Here is a 19,296-nt window from a genome sequence, read left to right as displayed (position 1 = left end):
TTGATACAAATAAACCAAAGACTTGGTGTTTAAAAATAAAAGTGAAAACTACTGAAGTCAACGAAATGGCATAAACACTGTCCTGCCCTTGTCCCAGTTGTCTTGTTTATTCCCATGGGAAAGCACATGAGCAAAGTGAGGATGAAGGCTTAAATCCCCCTCAGCTGACCTGCATTTGCCTTCGCAATGTTGGACCTGCTGGAGCTTTTTAGGCAGCAGAATCATGCCATGTTAGACAGAGTACATCCACTTCTCTTTACACCGCCTGCCCCAATTTTGGAAGCTTTTATTGGTGTCACACTGCATGGAGGGGAGGGGAGAGGTTACATGGCACATAATGCTCAGAAACGCTTTCATACCTACATTGCCAGTGACACCCATCAAAAATGGGAAAGGCAATACTTGGAGGAAAAAAAAAGATTTTGCGCACACAATATTGTTAAAAGTAGAGGTGTCAAAGTCAAGGAAATGAATGGAATAAAAGTGCCTTACCTCTGGCCTTTGGAGGATATGATAGCTAATGCGCAAATGAGGGACCAATCAGGGTGATCCTCACATATTGGAGCTGGTCTGCTGTATCAACTTTTTGGGCCCATAAAGCAAATCATATGTGTCTAAGCGAATATATAGCGATAATAACACCCATTCATTCACCCATCAATTTTCTTCCACTTATCCCGGGTCAGGTCAAGGGTGCAGCAACTTTAGCAGAAAAGCCCACATTTCCCTCTCCCCAGCCACTTCGTACAGCTCTTTCGGGAGAATCCCAAGTTGTCCCCGGGCCAGCCAGCTGGGAGATCGTTCCCGGGGCCTCCTGCTGGTGGGTTGTGTCCGGAACACCTTACCGGGAAGGCATCCAGGACGCATCATAACCAGGTGCCCAAGCCACCTCATCTGGAGGAACAGCAGCACCTCAAGTATGAGCTCCTCCCACATGATCGAGCTTCCCACCAGAGAGTGTGGACAACCTAATGAGGAAATTAATTTCAGCAGCTTGCACCCGCAACTGTAATTTTGTCAGTCTTTGAGGTGATTTCATGTATTACGTGTCATTTTAAAGGGAATAATGTGTAGAATTATATAATGAAGATCCCAATTTGCCATTTTTGACCCCTGAGGACCGTTTAGCCAGAGGCGGTCGCACATATATTTTCTTGCAATACTGTATACAATTTTGACTTTCTTCTTTTAAAAGTGTAAAAATATATACTACATTAAAACTTTCTGTCACAAATTATTCTTTCAAAATTTTTTATTTTCCCTAGAATATTATGACCTTATTCTTGTAAAGAATAAATGTTCTTGTCAAATTGATCACGAGTTGATATTTCATGAGTTGAGTTGAATGTATTCTCGTAAAATATTTTTCTTTTTTTAGAGGGGGGGGGGGTATCATTCAGTTGAATTCATCTTCAGTTTTATTCTTGTATAAATATGGGTAATTCCAAACAAAACAATGATGATAATAATATTAACCTTTTTCTTTCTTTTTCCACAAAAAAACAACAACTGCGATGTGGCTGGCGCCAAACATGACAAAGTGTGTGAAGCAGCCGTTCCTGCCAAGAGAAATGTCCCACAAGAAAATTTGGGACATCAAGTGACAGACACGCACACACATCATTTTGAAATATTGATTGTCATTCCCATCACTCAGATACCCTTTCTGGAATGCTTCGCTCATCCTTTAATCCATTTTAACATCTGTGCCTGTTATGTTTCCAACTTTAAGCCAGTTGTGTATTAGTGTGTGTTGTTGTCTTTACAGCTTTGTAGGCGCCACCCTTTACTGAACATCCCATAGGCATAGGATGTTTTGGGGACATTTTGTTTGGTAGGCTACATACATGAGAAACCGTGTGCGTGCGTGCATGTGTGTGTGTGTTTCCAAGTTCACACTGCCTCGCTCGCTTTACTTCGATAATCCCGCTACCAACCTCCCATCTCCATCTCAATGCATCAGAACATCCCCGGGGATTTGCCTGCCATTAAGAGATGGCTTTTTGCTCCGTGTGTGTGTGTTTGTGTGCGCGCGCGCAGACACACGTACATTTCAAGAGTGGGAGGTTCCAAAATGCTGACAGACTTTGAGTGGGAAATTGACATTGAGGCTGGAAGCAGACCTGCAAGCTGAGGGTGCACATGGGATGCACAGCAAGGATGCATGGATGTTCATTCCAGATGGTGACTTTTTATTCTTTTTGTTATTATTGCACACGTGGATTCGACTGTCAATGAAAGATCTGCAGGTAACGAACGGCACATTCTGCATGCCTTGAAATCATTCCCGATAACAGTAGAAGTTTAGACGCTACTTTTCTTGTTTGTTGCGGTCATTCTTGTTGATTTATTTGTGTGTGTGTGCTTTCAGAGCTGCGTTAATCCTGGCATCTCCCAGATGACAGTCGACAGTAATGACGTTAATCGCTTTCACTGGTCAGTATAACAAAATATTTCAACATATTATATATATATATATATATATAGAGAGAGAGAGAGAGAGAGAAAAAAAAAGTGCTGCATTCACTGAAATCAGACATTCAAGTTCCCTGTCGTAAATGTAAATAAATTTGGCGCTGCAAATTGGGGGTGGCAGCAGGGGTTAAACCCATTTATTTATTTATGTATTGTTTTATTGATTTATTTTAACAAAACAAATCCTTTTTGGGGGGACTGACCCAATTTTTGGGTTGTGCATGAAAAAAAAAATTGGGGTAAAAAATAATCCAAATTGGGTCAAAATGTTTTGGGTTAGTTTATGTTAATCAAAAAGTTGGGTCAAATTAATAACCCACAAAACAACCATTAAAAAAAACCTTTTGGGGTTACAAATGTAAACCAAAAAGTTGGATCAAAAGAAAAAGTCAAATTTCTGGGTTGTTTTGTGGCTTTTTTTATTTTGACTAGCAAAATTGAAGAAGAAAAAAGGGATTGTTTTGTTTTCTTTTACAAAAAATTGGGTTGTTTTGCGTGTTATTCATTTGACACAACTTAAATGATAAACCCAAGCATTTGGGTTGGTCCCATTTTGATCCGATTTGGTTTATTTTTCGACCCAACTGTGAGCGCAGGGTGCACATAGACAAACAACCATTCACACTCACAATTACACGTATGGAAATTTAGAATGATCAATTACACAACCATCCATGCATGTTTATGAAACGTGGACCACTAGTTTCGCCAATATTCTTAAACCTTCCTACGTAGGCATGGCACTGAAGAAACAGTGCATTGCCACTGCAACAGCATGTGACGAAATAAAACACTTAATATCACTTTCATTCTCACTCTCATCGGAAAATTCCGATTTGGCATTATCATCTTTATGTTGTGTGCATGATTTGAGTTCACATTCCAGATTTGACAATGGTGTCATCCACACTCCACAGTCTCCATGCTTTGCCTGCTGCCTTCGGAGGCACTGGCCCGCTGGGCATGCGCTCGGGCCTGTCCGCAGTCCTGTTCCTGCACACAAGAGAAGAGCTGCAGCGTGCTGTGCGACCGCTCCCGCCTCACTGAGCTGCCCAGAGAGTTTCCCTGCGAGGCCTCGGCCATCAACCTGGACAAGAACAGACTCAAGTTCCTGTCGGAACGGGCCTTTGGAACCCTGCCGTCTCTCAAGTCCCTCTCGCTGGACCACAACAACATCTCTTTCATCACCCCTGGAGCCTTCAAGGTCACAACGGTCTTTCTAGCCCTGCACTCCATTCACTGCCATTGGCGGCTAAAGACGTCAAATATCTTCTTTTCCTCTGCTGGCATTGAATGAGTTCATCTTGACAAAACATCAGTGGGGTATTTTTTATTCAATGGCGCCCAATAAAATTAAAATTAAAAATTTAAATTAAAATTAAAACTAAAATTAAAAATTAAAATTAAAATTAAAATTAAAATTAAAATTAAAATTAAAATTTAAAATTTAAAATTTAAAATTTAAAATTTAAAATTTAAAATTTAAAATTAAAATTAAAATTAAAATTAAAATTAAAATTAAAATTAAAATTAAAATTAAAATTAAAATTTAAAAATTAAAATTAAAATTAAAAATTAAAATTTAAAATAAAATTAAAATTAAAATTAAAATTAAAATTAAAATTAAAATTAAAATTTTAAAATTAAAATTTTAAAATTAAAATTAAAATTAAAATTAAAATTAAAATTAAAATTAAAATTAAAATTAAAATTAAAATTTAAAATTAAAATTAAAATTAAAATTAAAATTAAAATTAAAATTAAAATTAAAATTTAAAATTAAATTTTTAATTTTACTTTTTAATTTTAATAGATAATAATAAAATAGATTTATTGGTCTCAGAAGCAGATGTGAAAGCTACTTTAGTATGCCAAAATGTGCTTTAGTAAGAAACAAATCAACATAAATCATCTTAAAGAGAAAGTCAACCATGAACATTTCTTGACAACAATATGTTATATGTGACCTCACTAGTCTAAATTGATTAATATTACATTAATGGAATATGAGTTATGAAGCAAAATCCAGTCGTTTTTTTATCCATGTCAGGATGCGGCCATTTTGCCACTTCCTGTCGCGCGAAGATGACATCACATTTGCTTAGGGCTCAGGCAACGACCAATCACAGCTCACCTGTTTTCTGAAGTTGAGCTGTGATTGGTTGCTACTTGAGCAACTGTGATGTCATTTTCACTCGACAGCAAGTGGCAAAATGGCTGCCTTCTGATATTGATAAAAACGGCAGGATTTTGCTGCTTAACTCATATTCCACTATCGCTATACGAACTAAAATACTGCATTTAGACTAGAGGGGTTGAATAGAACGTATTATTGCGGGGCGGGGGTTGACTTCTCCTAATACCAAACGTAATTAAAAAAAAATATATTTTTTAATGTTATTCTCCACCTCACCTCTGCCGTCTCTCACAAAAAAATACTACTCCAGGGTCTTTTGACTGTAAATTGCTCTTGGAGGTCTCCCCTAGTGGTCTTTAATCAAATGTGTCTTGGGCCTTCTCCCAATCAACATAGTACACTTCCAAACTTTTCTTCTTCAGGGTCTCTCCAACCTGGTGGAACTGAAAATGGCGCACAATGACTACATCAGCTACCTTCACACACGGACCTTCACAGGCCTGAAGAAGTTGGTGCGCCTGGACCTGTCCGACTGCAACCTCTTCAACATCCCGGACCGAATCTTCATTGAGCAGACGGCGCTCAGGGAGCTGCTCTGCTTCCAGAACAAATTCCGCCGGATCCCCGGCGCCTTCCGGGGTATGGAAAACCTGACCCACATCTACCTGGAGAGGAGCAAGATCGAGGCGGTGGCTTACAACTCACTGTTGGGCCTGAGCAGCCTCAAGTAAGTCTTTGGCCCGGAAACGGTCCATGTCATGGTTGGGGAGCGGAACCAGTACTGACTTTGCTACAGTGGATTTCAGAAACGGGTCTGTTTTTCTACTACTGGGTTGGGATGGCGGTGTCAGCTTGACGGTTGTTGCAGTTCTTGTTATTGTTGTGCGGGGTTAGAGGTTGTAAAAAGACACGGTGGGGCACAGAGAAACTATGTGAGGAAAAGCACCCACACTCTTGGAAACCATTTTGATTGTTCGACATTTATTTTTCTCGTAACTCATGAAGCTCTTTCATTTCTTGCAGACCTTCTGGACTTCTTTCCTCATGTGTGTGTACAATCTCAGACTTGCTGTGACTGTTTTAATCCTCTTTGACTTATGTTCCCTTCCAGGTACTTGAACCTCCAAGAGAACCGCATCAATGTCATCCACGACCAGGCCTTCCAGGACCTCGTGCGGCTGGAGAACTTCTACCTCAACGACAACCTGCTGTGTGACCTGCCGCGGCTGGCCTTCAAGGGTCTCAGTCGCCTCAGGATGATTAACCTCGGCGGTAACCACCTGACCAACGTCTCCAAGACCTGGTTCGGCGACCTGGTAGAGCTGGAGATCCTGTACCTGGACAGGAACCAGCTGGTGTACATCGAGGAAGGAACCTTCGAAAACCTGACCAGTCTGATCACGCTCCACCTGAACAGCAACAACCTCACCACTCTCCCCTTCCCGGTGTTCCAGCCTATCTACTTCCTGGGTCGCCTCTACCTCTTTAAGAACCCCTGGGAGTGCGACTGCTCCTTGGAATGGCTGAAGGAGTGGATGGAGAACTACAATCTGGTACGGGACATCCCGTGCTCGTCGCCGTCGTCGGTGGCGGGACTTGATCTGGGCCGGGTGTTCTTTGCCAAAGCGAACGGCACGTGCGTGGACCCCGCCGAACTGAACCTGACCACGGTGTCCTCAGAGGTGGCCTCCACCACGGAGAACCGCTTCAACAGCCTCATTTCCAGGTTGCTGCAGCAGGAACTTCGGGAAGAGGCGGTCAACGGGACGGACAACGGGGCGCTGCCGGGAGCCGAGGACGGACAGCTTACTGCGGGTTCAAGAGGACAATATGGTCAAATGCAGTACTTCCTTGTGGCTTGCTTCGTCTTCGGTTTGTCTGGAATGAATGGTGGACTTTCTTGCACATGAACATGTGGAAGCTTTTCTAACTGCAGATACGCCGATCGGCGTGATGGCTTCATGTCCGGTAGATGAATTCTTTACGTGAAGCAGGCGTTGGTAGGATTAGGAGTTAGGGTTATGAATAGGGCTCTCTACTTCCTTGTGGCTTGTCGGCACATTTTAATTAGCATGATGTAATATTCATAGCGCACTACACGTGCTCTTTTTGTATTTTTCAAGGTTAAAGGTTGATGTAGTGAAACAGATGTCCTCTTCTCTGTCGAGTATCCCCCCCCCCCCCTCTGCATGAATGCATTAATCTTCTTATCGCTCGTGAGTCGTTCAACGTGCCTGTGCCTCCTATGGATGGACCCTCGCGCTTCACCATGCTCGGATGGAGTCTCGCTTCACACCACCCCGCACGCTGCCATTGACATACGCAGTTATGAATGACGATTCAGGTGAAACGTGTGTAAAGACTGATGAACATTCCTTTGCCACTCTACTAATAAACTCAAATATTCTGACCACTGTGTGCTGCTTTGGTTTATTCTGATAATGGCACTTAAAAGAATAGCATGTCTTTATAGTCATTAAATTAAATGTCAATAATAAGTTTAACACAACATTATTATAAAAATAAAGCCCCCCCCCCAAAAAAAACGGTCAAATTGTGACTTTTTTGTCTTTGTGGTTACATTACGAGATTTAGGCTACTATTGTCATTGCGACTTTTGGCAACCACTTCGTTGCATTATAGTGCAATTTTATAGTGGTAAGGTGGAGGAGGGGAGAGAACGCCTCAGCGCAAGTAAGGAGAGAGAGAGAGCAAGAGACAAAGTGACGCTTTTCTGCGCCCTCTTTTGTGCTATCAGACTTTCATTACTTTTGAGAGTCCGGACACTAAGAGTGTTTTGTTTAATTTGTTTGGCTGTGTGTCGGCCAGAAGCCTGGCTAGGGCGGGGGGGAGGAAGACGCTTGCTTAAAAAATGCGTATGATTCATTTTGCACAAAATAGCGGCCAAAAGGTCCATAATTCAGGCCAACAAAGCGGGAAAATGCAGTCCACTCCAATTTAGTCACTCTGGGTCTGAATAGGTCTCTACCAAAAGTACTTTAATTGTTGCTTTTGAAATGAATTTGCTGGTCGAAATAAACAGCGTCCCCTGGCGGCCAACTGTGGAAATTTCCCCCGCAGGTTTCGCCGTGTCAGTCCCGGTCTGGCCCGTCATACTCGTTGCGATCTATGGCCAAAATAATCCGACAGTTCACTGTCACTTTGCTTCACTGATCTGAAGATAGCCGATAACACATATACGGGCGTGCAAGCCACAGGGCGGCCATCTTGCTCCCTTTTTCTTTTATCGCTCAGTACCTTATAGGCTCCAATATTCGATTTGGCGGAGACATCTTTTGTTGAATTAGTTATTATTCTTTAATCAAAAAAACATAATTAAGCATATAATTTATACATGTATTTAAGACAGGTTGTAACATGTCTGAAGTCCTCTTTTTATTTTTGACAAATTTAAAATATCATAAATCATGCTATTTTTACTAAATGCTGTCTCAAATCCCGAGAAACGTCTCTTGGGAGGAGCAATATGGCGGCCTCGTGGCTTCAAAAGTACTGCTGCTGGTGTATGAGACGCAGCATAGTGGATGAGGGGTCAACATACCTGACTTAGTTGAATTTCATTTACAACACCTGTTTAAGTTTTCTCACACATTGCAAAAACATGCATGGTTAGCTTCTTTTGACACCGAATGCCACGGACTTCTGACTACCGGGTTTTACAAATCAGCGCCGTTTCCGGCCAATGCTGGCTGCGTTCCAACACTCGCACCCCTACCCCTGCGCAGTTTAGGGTTGTTGATGAAAGTCACCTTGGATCGGCTCCAGACCAGCACACCTGACAAACTGATGAAGACAAGCACCACACAAAATGGATGCACACGCTACCTGTTACAACCTTTGGCTCACAATGTTTTTTTTGTTTTTAATCACAAGTTCATTCTTGTGAAATGACTTTTTTGGTTGATCTTTTTTTCCTTTTTTTTTTAATATATCGCTGGCATCGGGTCAAAACCTTGTACCTCAAAAATCGTCACTTTTCAGAAGACCCAACCATTAACATGACATCATCAGAGAGCAAGTCATTCCAACAATTTAGATTGGTAATAATTGATCAAAATTACACCCACACGTGTGGACTGACAAAAAAAGCATAATTGCCAAAGTATGACTTATGGTTACGGCCTGAAACCAAAATTAAATATTTTATAAATTAAAATGTTTTTCCTCCTGATATAGCACATTTAGTTTTTTTTATTAATTAAAATGTACAGATCCCCCCCACCCCATTACATCTTTATTTTCTTATCATTTGAAATTGTCACATAAAAAATTAATTCCATCTTTCATATACCCCCCCCCCCCCCATTACACGTTTGAATAAAAATTATTCCATGTCCTGTTTTCCTCCTGTAATATGAGATTATTTGTATGCCTTTGTTCTTGTCTAGTGTATTTTTCTTTAACTTCCGAGTGCCCAGTGTATCAGGGCAAAAGCATAAAAACACTCCAGTCAATTAGTCCCAACACATGAAAGGAAATATATATTTTAAAAAATTGTTCATACTGATTAGCTGCTATCGCGCTGCCCCACCTCGCACACACACATGCTCACACTTTTTTTGTGTGCTCAAAAGCAGCCATGTTGAAAGTCAGAATACATTTTGTAAGACGAAGAGTTAATGTACATTGTGACAGGATGGACACTTGACAGATGTCTGCCATGACAGGAGGGACGTGTACATAGGAGGACGTCCAGCCAATCACCTTTCAGGATCTCAAACAGCTGGACTAGCATCTTTGTCATTTTCTTTATTATTATTATTTTCTTAAATCTCTTTACAGAGGGACACGAGGAACACTGACCAAAATTGTCCACATGCATGATTTCCTCAATAACGACACATGTATGGATTTATTTAGAAAGTCCAAAGTTAGTGGATCATGAGGATTTAAAAAAAAAAGAAAAAAGGGGGTGGGGTAGGGAAAGGAGGACAAATAAATAACTAGGGTCGAAGCATGTTTGTGTGCTTTTTCTTTTTTCCAGTCAGAAGGCTCCACCCACTTTTGACACGGGTAGGGGGGAGGGGGGGTTGTATGACTGGGCTCGTCTCTTGAACAGAAACATCTAGTAAAAAAGGTCCTACCCAGGTGGTACAGACAGACAATATTCATTTTGTAGCACAACACCACAGTGACGATGCCGAGGTGGTCTCGGGCGGCGATGGTTGGTGAGCGGAGGGGCGGGGCTTCAGTAGACCCAGGAGACGGGCACCCACTGGCTGCTGTTGCACACCAGCTCCACGGCCTCCTCCAGGTGGCCGATGGTGTCGTCGATCTCGTTGTTGATGATAGTCTGGTCGAAATAGTGCGCGTACGTCTTCTGCAGGATCTCCGACTCCTTCTGAAGACGCTGCAAAGACTCGTCCTGAGCGAGGGGGGAGGGGCCAAAGTTAGTTAGATGCCATCATCTTTGGTCTGCGCCCTTTTTTGGGGGGGACTAGGACAGCTTTAAGATTGATACATTAATTTGATCCATTATTATAATTAGTTATTATTATTATGAATGATTTGTTTAAACATTATTTACATTATTTTTCATAACATGTAACTAACTTTATTGTTAAAATTACGAACTTCTTTTCCTAACATGACATGCTGTTATTGTAATATGACAATTAACGTTGGTAAAATTACGACTTGTAATATTGAAATTTAATTATTGTAAAATTACGACTTGCAATTTTTTTCTTGTAAAATGTCAACATAACTTTATTTGTGTTGAAAAATACAAATTAAGTTACAAAATGTGAGATATTTTGGTGAAGTTAGTTTTTTTAGACCTTCATGTACCTTAGAATGTTTTGATTTTAACAAAAATACTAGGAATGGGCGAATACCAATACCAGGTATCGGTAACCTTATTTTGCGGTATCGGTACTCATGAACCTTACAATCAGGAACTAGAAACGAGAAATTGAAAAAATAGAAAATTGCCATTAATTTTATGCAATTTTAAGAGAAAATGCTATATTGGGATAAATGGGTGTTTTAAAATGACCTTTTTTTGGCGAAATTGTATGTATCAAAAGTACTTATGGTATCGGCACTTGGTAAGTTGGTATCGGTGAAGAGATGAGTACTTGTATCGGTATCAGTCTGAAAAAGAGTGGTATGAAACATCCCTAAAAAATACTAAATTTGATTTTCATATTACAACTTTTCTTGTAAATTTTCTTGTAAAATTATTACCGTGTTGTTTTTGTAATATCATGTCTTAATTCTCATAAAATTGATACATTGCTTCATTATATTTCTTTTGTATTAACATAAAATTAATGTTATTGTAAAATTAAGATTTTTTTTATTATGTTGAATTACAACTTTACACTACAACTTCATGTTTTAAAAATTACACATAATTTTTCTTTTATTCTTGAATATTTTTTTCCCTTTTACAATATCATGGGCATATTTATATTTTTGAACACTTTTTCCAATTTGTGTATTGTTAGCTATTACCTAATTATTTTCTTTTTCCCTTTAGAACTATATTCTAGTCAGCTGGTGACTGTGCTGTTGGAATGTATTCTTCCAAATATGATGAATTCAGGTTTCAAAAACCATTTTGTTGAATGAATTGAAAGATATGAAGGTTTTGATGCATTGTTCTCTAAACTGCTTGGTCAGACGTGCACGGCATCAAAATAGCAGCAGGCCAGGCTAAAACCACGCAAACACACACGAGACTAGACGACACACACAATTCTATTGGCTTGCAGGTGTCAGGTGGTACTTACTGGAAGCGTGCGACACCACCTGGGCGTCTGCGGGGGGCGCCATACAAACACGCATGCATTGTGTGCAAAGATAAAGCAGCAATCAAACACACATGCGGACACATGCAAAGACATGCTCATGTTTTCATAAGTGAATTCGAGAATGTGTGTGTGTGTGTGTGATGTACCTCGTCGATGCCCGGCGTGATAGTCGGTGCCGCGATGAAGACCACGTACGGGGCAAACTCGGCAGTACGAAGGACTTTCAGTGCCTGTCAGAAATAACAAGTCTGTATTTGTGACTTTGTTTTCACAGTTGTGACGTTTTTCTTGTAAAATGACCCATTTGTTCTCAGATATATATATTTTTAAGTATAAAACGTTTTCCTCTTCATATCAATTCTTGTAAAATGAACCATCTTCCCCTCGAAATGACATTTACCTTCTGTAATATTAAAATAAAATGATTGTAATTTTTTTTTAAATCATCATATTACTTTTTTCCTTCAAAAATCTAATAATTTACATTATTTTTAATAATTTTATCATGACAGAAAATTGACCATTGTTGCAAAACTGGCTTTTCTTTAAAAAAAATAAAATTAAAATAAATCCTAAGTATAACAGCATTTACTATTCCAACACGTCCCAGTTATATTAGAATTTGTTTTTGACGACGAAATAATAATTTATTTCATGAAATTCAAGTACTGGAGTGACGCCGACTCACCAGTTCACCTGTTCGCGTGACAAACTCGTCATCTTTCCAATATTGTTATACTTTTTGTCATTGACATACTTCAGCTAATTTTCAATGCACATATTGTGTGTCACACATGTTTCCTGTTGGAATGTGTGCTTCAGACCGTTTAACTAAAAGTCTGTTGAGTTTCGCCGTTGTGGCCATGACAGTGAAGTCCCCCCTGACGCCACTGCAAACAGTTAGCAAATCGAAATTGGTGCAACAGTACCCTCTGCTGGCGGTTTGGCTCATTACTACTCCTCAAATGTTTGCAAATTAAATGGCCAGCACATCAGACCCATGTCTACCCCTCCCTTCCAATATTAATATTCATATTAATAGAAATAATAATAATAAACGTATCAAATGACATAAATCGACTTAAGTTGTTCTTGCCATTTAATTGTTGTAAAATTACAATCAATATCATATTAGGACTTCTCTTATAATACAAAAACTGTAAAATTAATGTTTTGCAAAGCAAATGTATTTTCTTAAAATAATTAAATTGGTAATTGTATTTTTTTTTTATGACATATATAAATATATATTTTGGGTATTTTTACAGATATATTCACATAAAACACTTTTACAATTTTGCCTTTTTGCATGACTTAAATATAATAATAGTACGCCATATTTTTGTAACATTAATACTTTATTCTTATTAAAAACTACAATATTACAATAACTTTAAAACTTGATGTTTTTCCTGACATAATTAGGAATGTAACGAGAACGGCAATATGGTGATAACACGATATTAAAACTGCCACAATATCATCGTTAGTCACGATATTTAAAAGCAGCACATGTTAAAAGAGTCAAGTTGATTTCCATTTGTGAGGTTCTAGCACCCTCTGGTGGCTATTTTTTTAGTGCAGTTTTTTGGCTCTTCTATGTTCAAAATCCACGCTAATGGTCAGATGAAGGGGAACGTAATATGCTTGTGAATCGACTCAATATGTGGAGGAAGAAAATGATTGTAGGTTTATACGCATTGCTGTTATGTACAAAAGCACAACATTGTGCTTTTTTTATTTTAGTATTTTTACAAGGTCGTGACCTTTTTTAATATCGCCACCCTCCCTACAATATCATGATAGTTATCGTATCGTGAGGTTAATATCGTGATGTTTGGATATGTGACTCCATTTTTGCAACGGCTTGTCTTTCCTGTAATATTGCAGTAGGACGTCCCCATTGAGTGTCCACGCAGACCTGCGGCTCGACGTCCAGGATGGCGACCAGTCCCTGCTGGTGGATCTTGCGAATGGTCTCCAGGCGCGTGCCGTACATGGCGTCCTCGTGGCTGCCGTACTCCAAGTACTCGTTGTTGCTGATGTCCTGCATCATCTGCTCGTGCGACACAAAGTAGTAGTTCTTGCCGTTCTCCTCGTCCTTCTTCGGCGGTCTCGTCGTGTCTGCGGCACACGCGCGCCCACTGCTTAATGCGTCCACAAACATATCGAGTGTGTGTGTGTGTGTGCGTGTGTGTGTGTCTCACGTGGGATGGGATAGGCGAATCTGTCGGGGTGTTTGGTGATGAGCGTGTTCTTGATGTGTCTCCTGCCCACGCCGTGAGCGCCTGGAAAACAACGTTTCATGCAGCTCATCGTTCCGAGTTGAAACGTTTCATAAATTTCACTTCAAATCGGATGAAAAAAAAATGTGTTTATGTGCCATCAAGGACATTTCTGGCGTGACCAACACAATTAGTGCTGTCACCATTGAATATTTTTGGAATCAATTAATCTACATATCATTCTATTCGACTAATTGGATTCATTCAAATTTGTGTTAAAATGTATTACAAAAGCATTCTCCCCCCGATTATTGATTATTAACCAGTGATTGGTGTTTAATTTGTACTTTGTATTCGTATAGTGATTTAAGGAAAATAAAATGGGGTGGGGGTGGGGGCATACATGTCGTACTATCGTCGTACCGATTCGGCCATTGTTTTCCAAAGTAAAAATAGCGAATGTCTTATTTTGATTAAACACAGAAGATAATCAGTCTTCTTTCATGAAAGAAATCAGTGAACAATTACTGTTGATATGCTGAAATCAGAGGATTTGGACCATTTTAAATAAAAAAAGAAAGGCTCCATACGTTAACTCGATTATTAAAATATTTGTCGATTCATTTGATAATCAATTACTTGTGGATTATCTAATTAACTTTGACAGCTCAACACACAGCCAGGTGAAAAGTCAGACGTGGTCTCACCTAACAAAACGAGCGTTTTCCTCTTGAAGGCGGGCAGCTTGACCACTTCCTCGTAGGTGACCAGATCTAATTGGTCAAACACTGAAGGGGCGGAGCAAAGGAGAACGTGTGAGCGTGTGCAAAGGCAGACAAAGGTGTGTGGGACAGTTTTCCTTAACATAATGACTCAAATCCAAACCAAGCAACTATCACATAATCATATTTAGGTTTAACACATTTGATGATATTATTATTATTATTTTCATTTTAAGTTACTACTTTTGATCAGTAACAAATCGAGGCACACGTACAAAAGGCGCACAAAGCGGCGTCAGTCTTTACAACAGGAAGTAAAGTGAAAGAGCACCAACGACAGACAGGAAGTAACCCGCTGGGGAGCTTTCAAAGTAAAAAGCATGGAGGACGAGAAGAGAGTGACGTCAGCAAAGGTTACTTACATGCACAGAGGTCGTTCAGTAGGAGCAAGCAAGAGAAATGGACAGGAGGGGTTACAACACAAGTTTAATACACCCACACACCCACACACACCCACACCCACACCCACACCCACACCCACACCCACACACACACACACACACACACACACACACACACACACACACACACACACACACACACACGCACACTCCCTGTGAAAATGCACGCACACACGCACACACAATGTTGATACAAGTGTGTAATTTGTATCAGCTGCTTGGCAGACATTTGAAGGCAATCCAAACAGCACCCAAAAATGATTTGCTATACATTTTGCATAGTTTGCATGATTCGGGAGCCAATTTCAGTTTTGGGCATCATTATGTGCACTAAACTCGGCGTACATGTTTTGCATGTCACGCTGCACGCATGAACAAAAGTATACAACAAATATACGGTTAACACGTACATGCAAAAATACTACACTTCTCTTATTATATTGATCTCATCCTACAGGAATGCATGTGCACATGTATCTGATGGATCTAAACTTATTGCACGTAAAGGCAACATGCATACACAAATACAAACACAAATATGCTATACATGTACAAACATAAGCTCAAATACCGTACACAAAACGTACTGCACATTCACTTTGACACCTATGCTAATTTTCAACATGCACTCGTACGTGCTCAAATATATACTGCACAATTACGAATATATGTACAAACACATATACTGTAGTTATGAATACACACAAATACTTCACATGCTCAAATATACGACACATTCTCACATATTATGCTCAAATGTACTACAAATGTACTAACATGTGCACAGGCACTAAAACATATACGTAAATTAGGGTTGGGCAATCAATTGCATGAATTCCATTAATTGGCATTTTAAAAATGGAATCGTTGAAAATTTGCTAAATCGCGGAATCGAGTTTTGTCTTCTGGATTATTAAAAGTTGTTGTTCTTATGTTCTCTTACATTCAAATTGTTATTGTGACTTGTCATTTTGGCAGAATGTTTACAAGACATGTTTACAATAGCTAGCAACTATTTTATTGTGGCATTTAACTCGTTCACTCCCAGCAGCCATTTTCACTGAAACAACCCCCTTCACTCCCAGTTTTTTTTTTTTTACTGGATTTTGATTGATTTTGCAAGGCCCACTGAATATTGTGTTCAATTGCTATAAAAACATGAAACTTACCAAAAGAAAGATTAGTCTCTTCTTTCATCAAGAAAAAAAAGTATATTTCTATCTGTTTCCATTTTGCAGCATTTAGCATTAGCATATAGCTAAGTTCACAAACCTGATGAAAACACTGGTAAAACGAGCTTTATTGCAACTATGATCTCTTATACTCTTCTGCCACCTGCTGGCCGTTTTTTGTAATAACTACCATTGCTTTAAGCTACCTCTTCAGTTCAAACGCTGCATCAAAGCCTTCTGTATGCTCTTACATATTTTTTTTAGGGGGGGGGCATTGAAGGACAAAGTATTAAAAAACGTGTTTACACATTTTTGGGTTTAAATTAGTTAAACACAAACTATGAATGTTAAGTTTGTTAAAATTGATCTAGAATCAGTACACAATTGTTGTGTGAACATTTTGCACAGGAATTATTTTTATTTTTGAAACTTTTAAATAATTGTTTGTTGAGTTTATTAGAATAAAATCGATTTATTAAATGACTGAAATGTTTTTCTATTTTGGCCCAGCCCTAACCTAAATACTTGTTACATGTACTAACAAATGTGCATAAACAGCACATGCACATGTGTAACGTAGTGCGCTTGTGCGCATACGCGTGTGTGATTATTATTATTATTTTTTGCATACCTGCGTTGTGCTTGGCCAAATACTTGTCTTTGTACTGCTTCTTCTTCTTGCCGAACCAAGTGCAGCTGGCCTGTTGCTCCTGCTTGGTCTTCTCCATGGCCATGCACGCCACACGCCTGACGCGCGCGCGCACACACGCACACGCACACACACAAGTCACATTCGACAAGTTTGCTTTTCAAAGTGAAGCGCTTCATAAACTCAAAATCATGCAAACAAAATGTAAGAAAATGTGTTCATATAACACCTTTAAAGACTGCACGTTAAAATATAACTACAGTGGAACCTCAAACGAACGGACCCTGATTTAATGGATTTCGGATTTAATGGACAGAAAAAAAGTGTCCAGTCTACTCAAAATGCCCTTTTTTGTATAGCAGTTGTAAAAAGTTAGTTACGGAATTTTCTAGCGCAATCAAGAGTGAACACGGATTTCCAGGTTGTGCCACTTTTGCCACAAGCAAACAGTATGGACCAGATACCGGCGAAGTGGATGCGTCAACGTGGCGGCCATGTTGGCAGGGGCGACGTTCCCATCAAAAGCAATGGGAAAACATCGACATTAGCTTAGCGCCCGTAGGCACGCAGCTCAAGAGGGCCAAATCTACTTTTTCATACACATCTCTTGAGCATGTCATACTGTACTGATTTTGGTTGATTATAAAGTTGTTTTTTGACAAGCCCTTTTTTCTATGGCGTGCGATTGAAGTGAAAAAAAGGAAGCGCACGAACCTCGCTGCTCGTGAACGTGTCAATCTGCACGCCATTTTCACCCCACCCAGGACCAGTGAGGGAAGTTTGGATAAACAAGCTTTATTATATTTATTTACAATAATAATAATGATAATGATAATAATGACAACAATTTTAGGCCACAAAAAAGTGATTGAATTTAATGGGTAATCGGCTTTAATGGCTTGAGGTTCCACTGTATGGTAAAAGCCTCCATAAATGTTTAAATATTAAAATAAAACTGTAGCGTGTTCACAATAAACAATTGTAAATCCTGCAAAAGATGTACAGGTTAAATAAAATGAAAACTAATGTATATATTAAACAGTAAATTCCCTACAAGTTGTGCAAATTAAAATAAAACTACCGTAAATAAGCCAAATCTGTGTACGTAAAAAGAAAACTCTCAGATCACAAAAAGCGGTGCAGTTTAAAATTTTTGTGCAGATTAAAGATAAAAAAATCCTCCAAAAGTTGTGCAGGTTAATAAAAATGAAAATGTAAATGCCTCAAAAGTTGATAAGGCTAAAATAAAATGACGGCAAATCATCCAAAACTTGCGCTAGTTCAAACACATTGATCGTAAAAATTTAACTTCCAAGACAAATCCCTCCAAAACTAGAGGTTAAAATAAAATGATCATGAATCTCCCCAAAATCTTGCATGTTTTTATAATAATGATAATATTAATAACAATAGTTTGAAATAAAACTGCTGTAAAAGATGTCTTGAGTAAAATGTAGTCTTCACCATTCCTGCAGCTCGGGCGACGGGATGAGGCCGGCCGTGCCGTTCTTGGTGTTCTCCAGCTTGCCTTGCCACCAGTTGTGGTCGTCCTTGGAGATGATCTGGATGATGTCGCCCACGCAGAAGCGAATGCCGGCCTCCTTGCAGGGGATCAGCTCGTCCTTGGAGGGGTCGTACTCAAATTGAGTCCGCACGTAGATCTGTGGGGGAGGGGGTCGGGTCAGTCAGAGCCGTATATAGAGAGTTTGGCCAACTCAAGAAGGCGTCCATATGTCACGTGACCGATTGGTCAACTGCTGGTCACATGACATATGGACGCCATCTTGTAACCCTGCTGAAACCGAGTTGGCCAAACTTACTCTATATACGGCTCTGGGGTCAGCTAAAAGTTGCTGTTGCCGGAAGGAGGGACAAAGAAAATGGCGGACAGGAAGAGAGGAGCGGCTAGACTAGGCTAGGCTAGGCTTGGTGTCTGTGGTAGTCGTGGCACAGGTCTTGTTTGTTTGGTCTAAACCACTTGTTCAACTTGTTGTCGCGAGAGGAGCATGGGTTGGGAATTTCGGGGGAACGAAGGCCGATATCTTACCTTGACAGACATTTTGTCCTTGATTGGAGGTCCGGGTACAATCTATGGATTTGAAAGCATCACAAACGTCATGCAAACACACATTTCAACACAACACGTGTGTCTGTGTGTGTACCTTTGCGAGTGTTTACTTAATTGTGTTTAAAAAAGAAAAAAAGAAAAAAAAGTGTATTCCCTGACAATTGTCAATACTAGTAATGTTAGGCCATGATGAAATATCAAAGAAGTTAATTTCACTACAGATATGACGGAAATTTAATAAGAACACTTTGTAATATACTACAAGAAAGAATATTCATTTAACAAGAAAGCTTTTCAATTCTCTATAATCATTTCCTGTTGTTAAAATTTCATCCTTCCATATTTTATACGGAAAGTCAAACATTATCATTACAATGGAAAGAGTCTAGGGCTGCTCGATTATGAAGAAAATATTAATCAGGATTAATTTGGTAATAATACGATAAGGACAATCATTAGTTTTTTGGTACAAAACAAGAAACATGACAGAAATATGAAGACAAATAAATGTATTTGAAGCATTATAATTATACAAGTTCCAATTGGACCAAATAAGATTTATTAAAAAAGTCATAAAAAAAAAAATGTATATAAATTTTAACAACTCA

The 19,296-nt window shown here is 39.3% G+C and overlaps 2 protein-coding genes across 21 annotated transcripts in view; one reads left to right on the top strand and one right to left on the bottom strand.

The window, feature by feature from the left end:
• The first annotated feature begins 2,009 nt into the window (after nucleotides 1–2,009).
• nyx (nyctalopin) lies at nucleotides 2,010–7,022 on the top strand. Its single transcript, XM_086090371.1, has 5 exons — nucleotides 2,010–2,249; nucleotides 2,372–2,436; nucleotides 3,393–3,679; nucleotides 5,035–5,339; nucleotides 5,724–7,022. Exons 2-5 carry the CDS (start codon nucleotides 2,415–2,417, stop codon nucleotides 6,520–6,522), a joined length of 1,413 nt encoding a protein of 470 aa, XP_085946497.1. The 5' UTR covers nucleotides 2,010–2,249; nucleotides 2,372–2,414; the 3' UTR covers nucleotides 6,523–7,022.
• A 2,345-nt stretch (nucleotides 7,023–9,367) lies between these two features.
• caska (calcium/calmodulin-dependent serine protein kinase a) overlaps nucleotides 9,368–19,296 on the bottom strand; it is a 102,082-nt gene continuing 92,153 nt past the window's right edge. For 7 of the 20 annotated variants that reach the window (XM_086090762.1, XM_086090770.1, XM_086090764.1 and 4 more), the window contains 9 exons: nucleotides 18,668–18,709; nucleotides 18,085–18,281; nucleotides 16,603–16,718; nucleotides 14,324–14,404; nucleotides 13,599–13,679; nucleotides 13,313–13,515; nucleotides 11,538–11,621; nucleotides 11,371–11,397; nucleotides 9,368–9,998 (listed from right to left, as the gene is read on the bottom strand). In XM_086090762.1, the coding sequence (XP_085946888.1) occupies nucleotides 9,822–9,998; nucleotides 11,371–11,397; nucleotides 11,538–11,621; nucleotides 13,313–13,515; nucleotides 13,599–13,679; nucleotides 14,324–14,404; nucleotides 16,603–16,718; nucleotides 18,085–18,281; nucleotides 18,668–18,709 (1,008 nt within the window). In that variant the 3' untranslated portion in view covers nucleotides 9,368–9,821. The remainder of the gene's footprint in view (nucleotides 9,999–11,370; nucleotides 11,398–11,537; nucleotides 11,622–13,312; nucleotides 13,516–13,598; nucleotides 13,680–14,323; nucleotides 14,405–16,602; nucleotides 16,719–18,084; nucleotides 18,282–18,667; nucleotides 18,710–19,296) is intronic. The other 13 variants (XM_086090775.1, XM_086090776.1, XM_086090778.1 and 10 more) reach the window with 6 other exon arrangements.

Source organism: Leptonotus elevatus, chromosome 12 (assembly GCF_054856555.1).
Source record: "Leptonotus elevatus isolate MCC_2025b chromosome 12, RoL_Lele_1.0, whole genome shotgun sequence".
NCBI classification, from domain to species: domain Eukaryota; kingdom Metazoa; phylum Chordata; class Actinopteri; order Syngnathiformes; family Syngnathidae; genus Leptonotus; species Leptonotus elevatus.
Note: the sequence above shows the minus strand (reverse complement) of the source record. Positions and strands in the feature narration are given on the sequence as shown.